The sequence below is a fragment of the Salarias fasciatus genome, chromosome 16 (genome assembly GCF_902148845.1).
Source record: "Salarias fasciatus chromosome 16, fSalaFa1.1, whole genome shotgun sequence".
Lineage (NCBI taxonomy): Eukaryota > Metazoa > Chordata > Actinopteri > Blenniiformes > Blenniidae > Salarias > Salarias fasciatus.
The window spans coordinates 17,876,748-17,893,272 of record NC_043760.1 but is presented as its reverse complement, the minus strand read 5'-3'; the positions used below and the strand labels follow the sequence as shown (position 1 = coordinate 17,893,272).

Below are 16,525 nucleotides of genomic sequence, written 5' to 3'. Positions count from 1 at the left end.
AAGATGAAACGGAGCAGAAACACGGAACGATGCAAAGGGAGAGTACAAGGGAATTTCAGATGACTGCCTCATCTGACAGCTCGAACTCTGCTTGACGCTAACTGCAAACCGTATTTCAGTCATGTTTGAAAAATAGGCCAGAGGGGATTAATAATATGTGACAACTATAATGCAAGGACAAATCTCTGGCTGTGTATGTTGCTTTAGGAATTTCCTTTAACAAATTACTTTTTTTTTTCCAGGTGCAGTGCAGCAATCAAAAAATACATTATTTACAGTACATGATTCAGAGAAATGCACATAGGTTGGTTTTGAGTCACACAGCAGCAGAGGTATGTCGCATCGCAGCGAGGGATAGGAGAATACAATGGACAAATAGTTTCCAGGCTTACTTGTCTCTCTCCAGATGGGCAGATACTCATCCTGCTGAATATCCAACATAATCTCCAGCCCATTTCCCATTCCGCCCTGCTTGGTTTTCCTGGACGTTGTCTTGTTGCCATTAAATGTGTAGCATTTCCCATATCTGGTGTAAACCTGCACAAGAGAATAGATTCATATCATGAGCATAACCATAAACATGACACAGTCCACATGCTGGATGTGACAAACTCCCACTAGTACTGCACTGAAACGGAGTCAGAGATACGGAGCAAATAAATAAATAAACAAGCAGAGTCTCTGCCCGGACCAGTAACTGAATATTACCCACAAACCTCTGGATGCAGTCTGCTGCCTCAGTCCCTCGTGGACTTTGATAAACTGTATTTGAATCAATTTCCCACACCCACCATGCAAAGTCCGCGCAACACTGCTCGACAGTACGACCATCCCACTGAAATATCAAATGGCGTGAGAGATTCTTTAATCATTCTTCAAACGAAAACAAAAGACAATAAAAGAGGGGCTGCTTTAAATAAGCTATCATGCCAACACCTATCAGAGGAGCTGTCCCTGAGGGGGACATATCATCTCTTTGTTTATACCTCTCATCTAAACCAATGCACTGCAAAGTAAAAAAAAAAAAAAAAAAATCCATCGTACAAGTCATTTAACCGTTATCTCCTCTGAGTTTAAAAAGGCACAATCCGTGATCCACATGTAAACAAAAGGGAACTGTGGCTCCAATACCACGATCCAGAATATCAAAAGGGAACAATGGACGGAGCACAACCAATTTCAAGTCTTTTCATGCACTCCAAAACAGCCAAATCTAAGTTATTAAGATTCTATGATCCTTATTAAGATTTAATTAAATCCCTCCACCACACAGCCATTGCACAATCATAGCTGTGCAGCTATAACCTGGTGTGGCAGATGTCCAGCTTAGGATTTCTCTGCACGTTGAAGCCGTGCGCTTCGGGCTTCAACAAAGCAATGGTCTGTATTTAAAGAGAGTGGTAAGATAGGGCATTTTCACCACAGTCTTTTCCAAGATAAAAACTTTTCTTTTTGCTACAGCAGAAATTAAATTAGTTTACTCGTGCTATTTGTCTGCTAAGGTATTATATTGCTGAGCTTTATGACGACCAAATTAATTAAAATCTTTCCTGTTTGCTATGTGTCCTTGTACATACGGCTGTGAGGATGTTAACAATTTGCTTGTTAACTCAAATATTCTTCCCAACAGTAAATTTAAAGAAGGTATTGTCTCTCCTGGCTGGTAGCTTGTCTCCTCTTCACCTCCTAGTGGGCTGTTACCTTGTTATCACCCATGTAGGATCTGAAACCTGCTGTTGGAGGGTGAACTGATTCACCATTCACGTGGCAAATGCAACTTCTTTAAATTTACAAAAGCCTCAAATTTTTTGCCGATGACAATGCATTTTGTTTTGTAAGAGCTACTTTACATTTTATGTAACTGGGGTAAAACTTTTGGTTTCAGAGCAGAATTAAACAACCTTGAGCATATTTTCCTTATCAACTTGTTTTTTTCGCCAACAATTTAGTCTTCTTGGCATTCACAGTCATTTCAGCCACTCTGGAACTCTGTAATTCATGCTGTCACACTGTAAATAACATCAGATTGTCTAAATCAAGCAAGGGCAAGTTTGATCATTGCGAGAGACACATTTTATCTTCAGGACCAGGCTGTTACTCAATACAATTACCACAAGGACTTATGGGAAGTATGCTGGCGAACTGAGACACAGCACCAACTGTACCTGGTTCAATTATGTGTGTGTTCTCTGTACATTCCTGCAGCATCTCTCAATGAAGAGCTGGAAGTTTCTAATCTGTGCCTCTCACCCTGATCAAGTCAGCAGTAAATGAATTAGCTCGCCGTCTAATGTCAACGTGTTCATTTTAAAAGTGCCATAAGATGGCTATCTTGTAAGTGCCGTTATATAAATAAAATTGAATTGAACTCAAACATTAAAGTCGAGCTGTTTCAATTGACTTTATCAAGACAATTACATCTGATAATGAAAAGTTAACAACGAAGCAGCAGCATGCCCGGGAAGACCGTGTGCTTTGTGTGAACTTGAGGGACGAACCGAAACGGCGGCTGTAACGTCGCTGATGCCTCCGACAATAATCCTGACCGTACAGTTTTCCCCTCTCAATGACACACATTTATGATACATTATTGTCATGGAGAAAAGTAATGTACCGGATTCATTTTGTCCAAACATCAAATAAAAAGAGGACAGTGATGAAAGTATTAAGGCTGGAGGAAATCACGAGGCAGGAGAGGTCAGCAGAGGAGGCGCCGGCAGATATGACAGTGAAATAACAATTGAGCTGAGTAGACGGCAGGCGTACCATTAAAGGGACGATGTGACGGTCCCCGCGTTCTGGAAAACATAGACGGCTGTGTTCTGACTTTGATATCAGCTTAAGCCACCTAATGAGTGCTGTGATGTCTAAATAAGGGATGCTGGCGGAACAACACAAGCTCTCATTTACAGACCACAGGGTGTATCCACATGTGTAGATGGCTGAACAACAAATCAAAGCCTCGGCTGTGGGGCTCAGTCAAGTAATTCCCTGCAACAGAGAGTGATTCTGCAATGTCCACAACAGTGATTAAAGCAAGAAATGAGTAGCATTTACAAAAAAGCTGCTGTTTAGGAGGGCTGCTGTATTTTATGCAGTAATAGACTTCTGGGGCCTTTGATCTGGGAGTTTTGTACAGTTTGTACTGAGCGAGTGTTTTGGACAATAACACAAATGAAATACCTTCAAAGTGAGTCTTGGTCGTGGATACAAAGACAAGGTCGACAATTACAGATGGCAGTTCAGGTTTTGATGTGGCGCGCATGGGTTATAGTCAGCTCATATTCATGGTCGCCTTGTCTTTATGTAAATTGCAGCGTCTTCTCAGCCGGTGTGATTAGAAAATGGGAGGAGGCAACGTGTGGGCGGAGGCCTGGGGAGAGAGGGCTCAAGTATTCAAGTGTGACTTTTGACTGACATGTTATTAGGCTGAAATGGTTTAATCTCTATTTGGCTGGTGCGGAGCAGTAGAGGAGGTAAGCTGCACTTATCATTGATTCCCCGCCCCCACCCGGGTTCATTGACACACTTAAGCCTCGACTGGCAGTCTTTATCTGATGGAGCAAGCAACAGACGCAAAGGAGGATTTCACCTCAGAAAGACTCAAAACACCACGACCAAGTGCCGGGGTTCTGCTCCAAAACTTTCGGCTCTGGAGGATGCCAGTGTGTTCACAAATGATATCCCCAGAGAGCACAGGGAAACTTTTCCCATCATCTCACCCAGGAAATGGTTGTTGGCAGAGCTTTCCCTGCTTTATTTCTCAGCTTCTGAACCCCCTCCTTCCAACTCCACTTTCTGCATCTCCAGCGTGATTGATGGAGCGTTTTTCTCTTGTTACATCTTGCACCAAATTTAGCGAAGGTAACAGGACTGACTTGGGCAAATCCCAGGTTGGGACTTGGCACTGCTGTTGACAAACTGAAGCAAGCGAGGTGGTTACGGAACAAATGAAAAGAAGTATTGTAAGCCTCTGAGTAACTCAAGAGCTAATTATTGCAGCACTAAATGCAGCATTGTTCACATTGTTGCCATCGAGCCCAAAGCCATATTGTTCTGTGTAGCACTTTTTTTTGTAACACACAGATGGAAAAATGATGTAGAAATGTGCTCCACATAAAATGAGTGTGCTCTGAGAACACAGTGCCAATCAAAATCTATATCAAATCAAATATCAGTATTCAATTTCAGACCTATGTTTTACATGTATTTCAGACGGAGTAACCATCCCATAATCCAAGGACACGGCTGTTAGACTAATTTACGACTGTGATTTGATCATACCTGTATGATGATACATGCATTATGTGATTGTGTCTGTCTCTGCGTTAGCTCTGAGGATGGACCCTTTACGATGTCTTCGTCTCTACTGAACCTGGTCTGAAAAGATACATACCTCTGCTCTATATGACCAATATATTGTCACATCTGAAAAGACAAATCAGATCGACATGTCCAATTATAAATACATATATATATATATATATATATATATATATATATATATATATATATATATATATATATATATATATATATATATATGTATATATATATATATATATATATATATATATATATATATATATATATATATATATATATATATATAAATAAATAAATAAAAAACAACTGTTTAGTTTTGTTTGGATTGAGGAACCAAAACTACTTCAAGCTGGTGGACATCATTCCTTAAAATTAACTCACATTTCCATCTAAAACTTGGTCAAACACCACTTTGTATTTGACCTATTACATCATCTCAGTCCTCCTTTGTTGTTGACCATCTTGATATAATTAAAATTAAGACCACCTATGCACATCACAATATACAAATTGAGATAATATCTACCGCTACGAGAACTTGAAAAAAAACAAACAAAAAAAAAGAACCAGTAGACATATACTGTGTCGGTAAACAGTCTTGATTCAGTGCCTACAGACTGGAGAAAAAAAATTAATGTGACGTGTATAATAAAGTTCACAGATGAAATTAGTCTATTTTTTAAATGCTGAGAGCTTTCCCAAACAGTGGGACTGGCTGGTTCCTGGATATATCTGTGTGAAGCATAATGAAGCTGCCATGTACAGTCTGCTCAGTGTGCTGTACATGACAGACAGAATACATACAGTACATGGTGAAGGGCCCTATTTCCATGTTTCACCCTGGAGAGCTACCCTTTCTGCTTCTGTCAACTCTGTATATGTAACATCTATTGAATGTTTGTCCATCCTAGAGGAAGGAAGCTGCTTGTTCAGAAGGTTTCTCCCTTTTTTTCTGCTGGAGTTTTCTTGTATCTTATTCACACTGTGAGTCTGAAGATGGAGTATGTTCACACTGTGAAGTCTTTGAAACGAAATCTATCCGAGGGTCTGAGCTACATAAATGAAAGTGACTCAACTGGCCAGACCAGAACTTAAAAGATTAGGGCAAAACGATGGAGCCTCAAGCTGTGGGGTGCAACACAGGGCGGAGGCGTTGCCTGACTTATTCCTTTTGCATACACTGCATCTCACCAATTATAATGGAACAGCCTTAAATGTCAATTCCTTCCTACCAGTGTTTTTCCTCCCAGACTGCCTTGTTTCACTCTCTGTCTCTCCGTGCTAAATGCATTAAGAAACCAACCTCTTACCATGTAATTCATAAGCCCTGGTGGGCTAAACCCTTAAACACCCTCTTTATGACCATGATCCGACAGTCCCAACTTTTCCCTTTTAAATAACCTGCAGGAGTCACTTCAGTGCTTCTCTGGAGGACATCCATTTCCAGGCAGGCTGCGTGTCATCGGGTGGCTCTTCGAGTACAAGGCAGGAGGATTTGAATTCATTTACACAGGGTGGGAGAATCTGCCGGAGCACTGATTGGCAGCTGAAAACCATTAAGGCCGGCTCACCAAGGTTTAAGGTTGAGACAGAGCGTTCCTTGATTTAATGGCTTCATTACAACCCCCCCCCCCCCCCCCCAATGGAAAGACTTCAATCACAATGTGACATAAACCGAATATTTACATGATAATTTGACGTGTTTTCTCAGGACCAATGATATACAGGGCTGCCAGTCGAAGTACTGCAAAGAAAAATCTCTCTCTCTGACCTGAATTCTTAAGAGATTAGCAACCGTCAAAGATTAATCCAAGACAAAGAATATTATCTACTTGTCAGTCATTCTAAGAAGAAACTAGCCGAGGATACAGTATTAATTTCAAGACGAGGTGATGGATTCATTTTTGGTTTTATGCCAGACTGTACAGCGTCTGCCTCACCTGGGGGGCACCATGGATGTCAGGTGTGGCGGCAGGAGCCAAGAAAACAAATGTTTTATTGCAAAACCATAAGTGTAACAGTTCAAAAAAGTTGCAGGCTATATATAATGATTTCCCAATTATTTTAAATTAAAAGTGTCAGAGTGGCACGAGAAAGGTTATGACTGTATCTCAATAGCCATTAACTTTATAATTAATCTTGTAATGTCAAAGCCATTGAGTAGAGAATTCTACTTAGAATGAGAAAAAGCATGTGAGAGTAGAGGAGGGCACTTTGAAAAGCTTGAGTTTAAGGTGTGGCTTCAGAAAAAGATAACAAATGATGAATTAAAACAGACTGGGAGTCATAAACGGCCACATAATTCCTTTTTTTAAAAAACTAACAAGTCACAGACGTGTGTTGGAGCAGTGTGATTTGAAAAACAGTTTGCTTTTCATCCCCTTCAGACAATCCTTTTGATGTTTTTATAATGGTCAAAGGGTAAAGCCACATATCTGACTTGAAAAGCCCTCGGGGAGACTACTCTGTTCTCTCAAGACAGTTCTTGTAAACAGGCGTCAGGAGGAAGGCTGAATATGTGACGTCTCACTCTCAGAGTTCCCTCTGAACGGAGGAGAGCAAAGGAGTGAGGAATAAGTTATCAAAAAATAAAAAATAAAAGACAGTTTAGGGAGCGCATCAAGCCTTATAGTGCAGGGCACAAAGCAAGCCCAAGCATTTCGGCTGCATTCCATTACTTCCTTTTCAGCTCTGCTTTTGAAACTTTCTCCAGTGTTCCTGCACAAAAAAAAACTTTACTCTTTGAAGTGAATCACTACAGACAGAATCCTCACAGTCACGCAGGACTGTGCGAGGTAACACCTTGCAAACTCCTCATTTAAAAGAGCAGTGATCTGATCCACTATGAGGCTCGCTTCATCTCTTGTATTCGAGTTTGTCTGTAAGACAAGGAAGGAGGGCCACGATCCACAGGTCAGCAACAGCAGAAGAATCCCCTTGTTTGTTTAGTGTGTTGGGGTTGAGGTTAATTTATTTTCCAGTCAATATGCTGAATACTTAATCTCTTGCTTGCCACCATTTTTCCTGACTTAATTTCAGGGAACTGCTGACTGCTCTCCTGTTGTATTTTATTTATTTATTTATTTTGCCACAGCAGGAGAGGCACACCCATTGGATTTTTTTTTTTCTTTAGAGAGAGTAAACCTGTACCAGTAAACACTCTAGTAAATCAGCATAGTAGTCCCAAATATACCTTTGATTACAGTGCAGCCAGCTACAAAACCATTACTTATACTACCACAGAGCTAAATACACAGCTGACACTGTGGTGACACACACTGATTTATACACATGCTCTGTTCGACCAAGGCATGAATGATTTTACATCTTATATCCAAACAAAACTCTTTTTTTCCCCGCAAGTCTGCCACAAGTTCACGTGACGAGACTGAGATGCCACGGCTTCAAAGATATAAAATAACTGACGACGTGTCGGGCAAGGCTAATAGCAGGATTTCTGAGATTCTTGATATTTTGCAGTTTGAGATCAGGACAGAAAAAATGAGAGCGATTTGTTAACTCAGCAAACATGTTGGAAATGCCAACATGAAGAGATAAGAACTCATTTCTGAGCCTCCCTTCTTCTCACATGATGTGGTTAAGCCCTGTAATTCATAAATAATCCTCAAACAAATGTCAGCTCACTTTCATCATGGGTCAAGGCGTGGAGATCTTTACATATAGATGGACGGGGGAGTAAATATGAATCCTGCTCTGTCGTAACCCTTGCGTTCAGAATGAATGGCGTATACATATATGAGGGAGTAGACGGAAAAGAAGAGAACGAGCAGCAGTATGCGAGGCACACAAGCTTTGCACCATTAACCTCCATCTCAATGCCGTTTTCCAAACACGGCATCAGGGACACGGTTCGAGATTGCAGTTGAAAATGTTACACTTATTGTGTATCAATTCCAGCCTTCATTACACTACTGAGTGCTGAGAGCTCAATGGAAGTTTGATATGCTCATTCAAGTGAGGTAAATACTGTGCAATCAATGGTCGCTCAGCGGTCAGGCACAATAATGAGCGTTATGTGATAATATGCACAAAGAAACATGAAAGAATGGCTTTTTCTGAGCACGGAATGGACCTGAAATTAAAAAGAATGGAGAACTGAGGCTTTTACACTGACCCACTCAGATTATGGTCAACACCGGAGCAGATTTACTTCATGTGCCAAGGTTACCCGGTCATTCCAACTTGTCTGGCTGCGTGTTGTGTTTTCCTGTCTGCCGAACCACCGCGCGTTGAAATGAGTTGGGATACGGACCTGCAGGGTTTGTTTCAGTTATTAGTGTAGGAGTTCTGACTAATCTCTGCTCTCTCTTAGCAACCCTTTTTTTTTTTTTTTCTGGCTCGCTGTGACAGAGCTTCAAAAATAAGTTGAGCACCGAAGCCAGAACAGTGCATTCAGTACACCCCCCCCATCCCCGACTCACCCCTCCACTCACATTTCTCTCCCCTTTTCTACTATTCCCCACATGTCCAAGCATACTCAGCTAATGGAGCGGTGAGGGATGCTCTTGAAAAAGCAGTTGAAAATGGACAGGCTCTCCAGCACAATACAGCGACTCCCAAACAGAGCAGTCCACTACATTCAGCGCTCCGAGAGACGTGAAAGCTTCCTGTGAGCACTGCCATCACAGCCACGAGGTCCATAAAGGCGCCGTTTCAAAAATGTGATTAGAAATCACTGTCATAATGGGGATAATTTATTTGAATCACCGCGGTGAGACAGGTCCCTAATCAGTCTTTATGTGTAATTGAGATGAATCATTTCCTGCAGCTAGAGGTTGTGCCTGGGCCCAACCAAAACAGGTAAGTAATTCTTGACCTTAAAAGTCGAACAGCGCCTATTAATTACGCTCCCGAGTGAACAATAGTTGCCATTACCAATTTATCTAGATTAAAATGAGTCCACCTACATGGTGATGTTGAAATCAAAGCACCTGAAGGCCTCCAAATAAATCAAACTACTCTAAAGAAAAGAGCGCGTTTAATTTGTGACATTTTAGTGCAGTCCAGTCACATTGTAGGTCATCTGAGCCAGTCGGCATCCTCCATGTCAAACCAGAACAACACCTCTGGTTAAGCTTTGTTTATTTTTTCACCTTTTGGGCGATTTAGGAATTTCAGGCTATTTATTCCAGCGCAGTGCTTGAGGTCATGGCTCAGAAGAGGGGAGTGCAGTGCAGTTATGTCAATTGTGAAGGGTAATGCTGCTCTCAAGATAGCACAGGAACACACTGCTGCCTATAGACGTGAGCCAGGTGTGCTGCAGTTTTCCTCCTCGCCTCGTCTCGGCCACAGCTCTGATCAGTCATTCTGTACGTTATACTGCGATATGGCCGAGGAGGGATCCGCCCTGGGCGCTGCACTGACAAACAGTCCAGCCTTAGGCATTTGTCTTACTGTCGACTTTGTTTTTCTGCAGTCATTTAGATATTCGGCTTTAATTAAGGTACCTCTGTCATTAACACAGGATTTCATTTCCTAAGCTCTCAATCTCGCACCACTCCCTTCCTATTTCAGACTCTGGCGTCGGCTCCAAATGCACAAGCACTCCCACCTAACCGCCACTGAAGAAACACCACCTCAGTTCCACGGCCAACCTTTTATTTAGTATTCATTATAACCAAGACACCTGCTTGGTTGTTTTTCTTTTCCGGGGACTCGGGGGAAATGACTCCGGCTGGATTGGAGCCACATGTTGGTGCTGATGAAAGTTGTGGAAGGTAAAAGCAGGATCTGCAATGTCTTGACATGAATCATCAATTTAAAATATGGTCAGCCTTCAGGGATATGACGGTGATGCAGATGCAAATAAATATCAGCTGGTAGCTCCTGTCGTTTTGTGACAAGGTATTCATAGCCAAGCACATGTGTCAGCACAAGGAAATATTCAGGATTGCAAGTGTTTCATAAAATGTGACTTGAACTAGAGACGCTCTGACTCCCTCCTGTGCCACACTGACGATTGTCCCGGGACTCCTAATGACATGCAACACTTGCTTTATTCACAAGATGGTGCAATAAGTGCAGTTACTTACCTACTTACTGACTCACTTACCCAAATCTTTCTGTTTTGTGAGCACAACAGTGGAACAATATTTGCCTCTCAACCGTGTAACCTTTCTGAGCACAGGGATTCAGGTTTTTCACGCTACATAAATCATTCAAGTAAACAAGTCTGATTAGTGTTTTTGCTCAGGTGAAATAGACTGTTTCGAGTCAAGAGCAGATCTCACAGTCCATTAGACTAAGCTGGATCTAGAGTCAGAGCCTGAGGAACTCTGGCAGACACAGAGGCTCAAACTGCTCACCTAAACACACCCGGTTTAATTTGGCCTCTTAAATGGCTCAGTTAAGGAAGGAGATAATGCAGCGATGGAACAAAGGATGGGCAAGATCAAACAGGAAGTGGAAACCTTGGACGACTGATCCTGTCCTTGACTGCATCTGATCAAAAGAACAGAGAGGAGGAAGAAAAAAAAATTACAGGACAAAAGGAGCACATTTGTGCACAGTGGACCTGCAGGGGACTGATAGAGTTGATGATTAATTTCACTGAATAATGATTACAATTGAGGCGGTGACATTTGCGGCATTATAAACTCACTTTCTGGTGCTTATTCTATTCTGGACTAAGAACTCCACAAGCCCATTTAACTGCCCACCCACACAGCCAGACAGGGCAGCATTGTTGTACAAATGAGCGACCGACATCACTTTTCAGCTGTGAATACTGAACACTCTCAGGGCAAAAAAAAAAAAAAAAAAAATCACTTATATCACTCAACTGTGTAATTATTCCAGTTTGCATCAACCCTGCCATACATATTCCTCTTGGAACTCACATGGGTTGACTTCCTTTCCCCCTCGTGTCCTATATGACCGAGGCTGATCTTGCCATGCTGCTGCAACATTTGCTTTTAACCGATGGAGGTCGATGCAGAAATAGGAAATGTGATGAGCGCTTCATGTGGGGTTATTAAGAGTGAGAGTGGAGGACTACTGTAATCCCTGTCTGCACATCAAAGACAGGCGAGGTATCTGGCCCGCTATTAGCAGAGTGGCTGGATGCCACCTGCCCAGATGTTTGGCTTGTGGACTCCAGCTCTGCCAAATGGGGATCATGGGACCACAAGGAGCTTTCCAGGAAGCATCTGAAGCTGCCGAACGTCAAGGACAAGCCCGGCGCTACAAATTTCAAGAAGACTCACAAAAAGGCAGCACGTTCCATACAATGTGTCAGTTATTTAATATTTCTCATAAACGGCATGTTAGCTGTTTGATGAGCCTTGCTCGGATTGCTGAAACGTTTTTCAAAGCATCGGCGTCACACCTTGCAAACAAGGTGATTGAGTTAGCGCCAGCCGCCTTTAAAGGTTGATGACACAGCTGCCGCACTTCTACATTTTAATTTTCTGTGAACATAACAGGCACTTTTGATACCCTGCATCAGAGGCCACAGAGCTCAGCGTGGATTAGAAAGAGTTGGTGCCGGGTGCTGTATATCCCCACAGTCATGACAATCCCAGGCCTGTTGCCTGGGCTCTGACTGTCAGTTAAAGAACTTGCTCGTGATAGGGCCTCGAAATATTGGAAGGCTTCCTGTGGTTACAGCCCCGACTGTCAATGTGCATTTGATCTAGCTGGAGTTTATTCACAGTGAAGCTGTTTGTTGTTATTTACAGCCAAAGCCCCAGAGTAGGTCTGTGTCACTGCACTCTTGGCTAAGCTGTGGCGGCGGTTGAGGTGATTGGTAAAACTACAGTATGCGGTGCACAACTGCACATGATTACTTACAGAATTAGGACTGAAACTGAATGTTAAACCAAATGCAATAGGTGCAGAAACGGCTAGATTCTCCAGCAGGACTTTGCAGACCTTCCTCATATTGATGATAAAGACAGAGGTGGCTGATTGCTATGAAAAGTTTCAAAACAACCAAAGTTTTGTTGTACTGTGGCTATCAGCGGTTACAGATGAAAAAGACAGATGAGGTAGTATACAATAAAGAATGACAGGGTTCATGTAGAGAGGAGGCTGCGGGTGGAAATAACTTTTTGTGTTCAGTCCTGAAGCACAAGAAAACACACACCTTTTTATTTAAAGTCATAACTATAGACTGCACATGCAACAAGGCAGAGTTGTGTCCTTGTTTCAACCCAGATCTTTTACCCAATGTAACCATGTGCTGGTGCCTAATCTTATACAAAATACACAAAAATGAATAAATCATTTACTATGTTCATTTAGACTACCGTGCCAATAATAATAGTTGCTCTTATGCAGCTTTACATGACTTTCCCAATATCTGTGCTCATGAATGAGCTGTCATTTGCTTCACATTACCAATCACAAACGTAGATTGCAAATCGCTGAGCTGAATAACCTCTTGTCTGAATCAAAGATATCCGGTTAATTGAAGCCCCATACAGAGATTCTTTTCTTAGTCAATACAAACACAAACATAAGTGTGCAAAGACACATTCATACATAACTGGGGATTACCGTTGTCTACATTACATAAGATTACGTTGCTTCTCAGCCCAGGTTGTCCTGCTCACCCTGATTTCTGCTATTATTATTTAATAAAGTTCAATCTGCTTCTCAGCGCCTGAAAGGTGACTTCCACAACTTGTGTGCTTTTTCTCCTCACATCACCAGTTCAAAGTTTAAGTTAACCTTGTTAAATATTGAATATTCTACAAGATGATTATTTAAAAGCTGTACTCTTTGAACTTACAGTTTATATATCGACTTTCCAATCAGTGCTAAAATGAATAAACTTTAATTAAGCTGAACTACGCCGTGGTTAACGTTCTTGTCTCACAACAAGACGGTCTGTGTTCAAATACGGCTTATGTGGGAAAGACAAAGATAATGTTATATGTCGTTTATATGCAGATTTTCATGGAATGAATTTGTTATGGGAATGCTCCCAACTGGTACAAATGCACCTTTAGTATCAATAGGTTGAACTTGGTATATAGATTTTCCTCAAGTGCCACCATGAAGCAGCGTTTCAGGGTTTTAGTTCCAAATGTTTCTTGAGATATTGGGTGGATGAGAAGTTTTGCCTATATTGTTGCTTTAAGAATCAATCAAAAGGACTGTAGTGACGTCTTACCCACTGTTGACATTTGCTCCACCTTTAATGTTTGCTGATTAGCAATTCTTCACATGCAATATGTCCGGAAAAAAAAAAAAAAAAAAAAATCCTTCTTCAAATCATCCAGCTGACACAAAGTCTCCCGCTTTTATGTTTTATCACCTGCTTTCATACATTGTCTCTGACGTATTTATCATGGCCACCGGAGGACACCATCAATCTTACCGTCACATCTATATGTGTCTTCCTACCGAGACTCAGTTGTTTTTTTTCCAGACTTGCCATTGAGAGTCAAATTTTTGAGTTTGTCCCATAAATGAGTCATAATGTGTTGATGGTGGAGCAACAGAAACACAAGCACAACACATTACAGGCCTGATGTACACAGTTTGGCACAGTTATTGACTTCATTATTAAACATTTTCAATCTGCGTGCTGTTGTCATTACATTAACGAGCAGAAAAGCAATACAGCAAGCCATCACTGTCTCCCATTAATTCAAGAGACAACAGATAAACTGTTATTTGCCAGTATATGCACACAGACAGTTTCCTTTGCTATTTGTGATGCAAATAGAGGTATGTTTGTCATATTTTTATCTCCACGGCTGGAGAAAGATGTATTTTCCCGCCGTGTCACAGGTGAGTATGGCTTCGCCATTTATAATATAAAATATCAAGAGGCATGCATTTTTTAACACACATTTGCTCCACGCGGATGAATCCGTGTCAAATCAATTTCAAAGGTGGTGGGCTCGGCTCTGACCCCATCCCCAACTGCTTAAATTGTGACTCGCTTCCATTAATACAACTTGGAGCAATTTCATCGCATTTAACTGACACAAAGCCCACGCGGATGCTCCCAGTGAAGAGCTCCAGCGCCGACACAGCCCAGATTACGTGGTGTGATTGCTTTACACATCAATCATATCGAGGGTTCCGTGCATCTTAAATAAATATCGGACGATCTGAGTGCGATTTGAGTGGAGATCCGCAATTAATTTTTCTTTCAGGGGTTGAGCTGAGGTCAACAAGTGTGCCCGAATGTTTCTGTGGCTACAAGGTCATTTGTGCCCTTTGTTCGCACACAGACACAGACACACACACACACACACACACACACAATCAGCTTCCTCACCTGAAGGTAGGGAAGCAGCTGTGGTGTGTTTTCCTCTCGTATTTTGCCTCTGGAGCACGTGTTATCAGTCAGATTCCAGTCAGGCGCTAAAAACGTCTGACTTTTCATAAACAACAAAGCCGTACACCAAGAATAAGAATTGTGACTTTTGCAACTCCTCCCGAGATCTATAATTCACTCTGACACATGTCAGGAAGAGAGCATGTTTATTTTAGCTGCTCTGTGACAACAAGCTGCAAAATATACCTCTGAAAGCACCAAGCGACACGACATCCCACAGCGTGTGAATCCTGCGGTCTACATGTCTTCATCATTAGTGAGCGATGACATTGAGATGAGTACATTATGTTCACAAATTCACAACGATCAGAGCCTATTTGCAGTGACGAGGGAGGAGGAGGAGGAGGAGGAGGAGGAGGAGGAGGAGGCCCAGCCCGACCCGACTCCACACAATGTTTTTCATGCCTTTGAGTCTTTGCCCTTCAGAGAGTTTATAGATGTTTTAAACGCGAGCGGCTAATTTCAAGTGAATGACAGTAAGTGCAACATGGAAGAGCAGGCATTTCTGCTTGTGCTGAGCTGCCCTCAACATAATCACGTTGGTTGTCATCATAGTTTCAAGAGGGAGTCTTCTTTTCTGAACTGAATGTGGCAATATTTCACAGACAAAAAAAAAAGAAAAGACAAACACTGAAGAGCAGTGCTTTACAGTGAAAACAAAGGCAGTGCTGCCACGAAATGAAATAAATCCAGCCTCTGATGAAATTCTCTTCACTTTCTTTCAGCCGGCAAACACAAAGTCTGGAACTGATCAGCGCGGCAGTCGATACATCAGCATGTGCATTGGGATGAAGAAATCAATGTCAGTCCCTTCCCCCGGCGCCTCCATCTCTGCCAGAGAGCCTCATACATGGATGGAAGGCCATCAACTGAACCTATCCAGAGGGGATATAGCGCGGCTGATATTGATGTTTGAGGGGTTGCCTTGGTGCCAAGAAAGGCCCTTGTAAAAGCCATGGTAAAGGATTACCCAAGCAAGCATGTCCTCCTTCAGTGCGGCCCAGAACACTGGTTTCCACCCTTCGTATCGTTTTGAAGGGTCATTTTTAAACACAGCGAGGGATGAAACAAACAACAAGGAAGCTAGGAGGGACCATCCATCACTCCTACTTGGCTCTGCCCTGCTGTTTCTTGAGCGGGAGATAAAGTTGGCCTTATCTTCAATTAAGCTTGATCAAACACCGTTCGGGTCTAATCTGAAATGCTAAACAAAGCAAACAACAGAGCTTCCCCTGGGAAACAGGACTTCACTTATTGTGCAATTGATTAATCGAAAATTACCACTTTTATTATACTACAATGATGGCTACAGGAGCAGGAGCAAAAAACAGCAGCATTGCACCATTAGCACTGATAGCGAGCGTGGTTAGAATTATCACAGCTGTTGCACTGTATTCACAGCATCGGTGTTATTGACAGAGGCTGATTTCTATAGCGAGCTCAAAACTGTGGCTCTCGTATTCTCTTTCATCTAAATCTGTCTTTCCCTGTTAAGCAATCTAAATCTGAAAAAAAAAAAATGCTCTGATATGAATTCTGATCAGGATCCAGTTTGTTTTTCACATTTGTTGCAACCCTGGAAGCTCAGATCTTCAATAACTTCAGACAGGAGTCGAAATACTAAAGTCATCCACTTTGAAATGACAAAACAGCAACAGAGAAGCAGACGATCTGTTGTACTTCTGCGGGCCGGGCCCTGTGTCAGCTGAAAGGGTTTTGTTGAGGTTTGGGATTGTTGCTCACAGCTGAGCAGATAAGATTGATGTGCCGCTGCTCTGCCAAACAGACAATGTAATTAAAGTCACGCAACCATGGTCTGTACCATAACTAAGGCACATGTAGCCACATCCTTCTTCTTCTTCTTCTCCTTGTCTGGATGTT

At 42.1% G+C, this 16,525-nt stretch overlaps 1 protein-coding gene across 1 annotated transcript in view; it reads right to left on the bottom strand.

The window, feature by feature from the left end:
* asic4a (acid-sensing (proton-gated) ion channel family member 4a) overlaps positions 1-16,525 on the bottom strand; it is an 89,322-nt gene that overhangs the window by 12,279 nt on the left and 60,518 nt on the right. Inside the window, exon 2 of the mRNA XM_030111126.1 lies at positions 393-537. Coding sequence (XP_029966986.1) covers positions 393-537 — 145 coding nt within the window. The remainder of the gene's footprint in view (positions 1-392; positions 538-16,525) is intronic.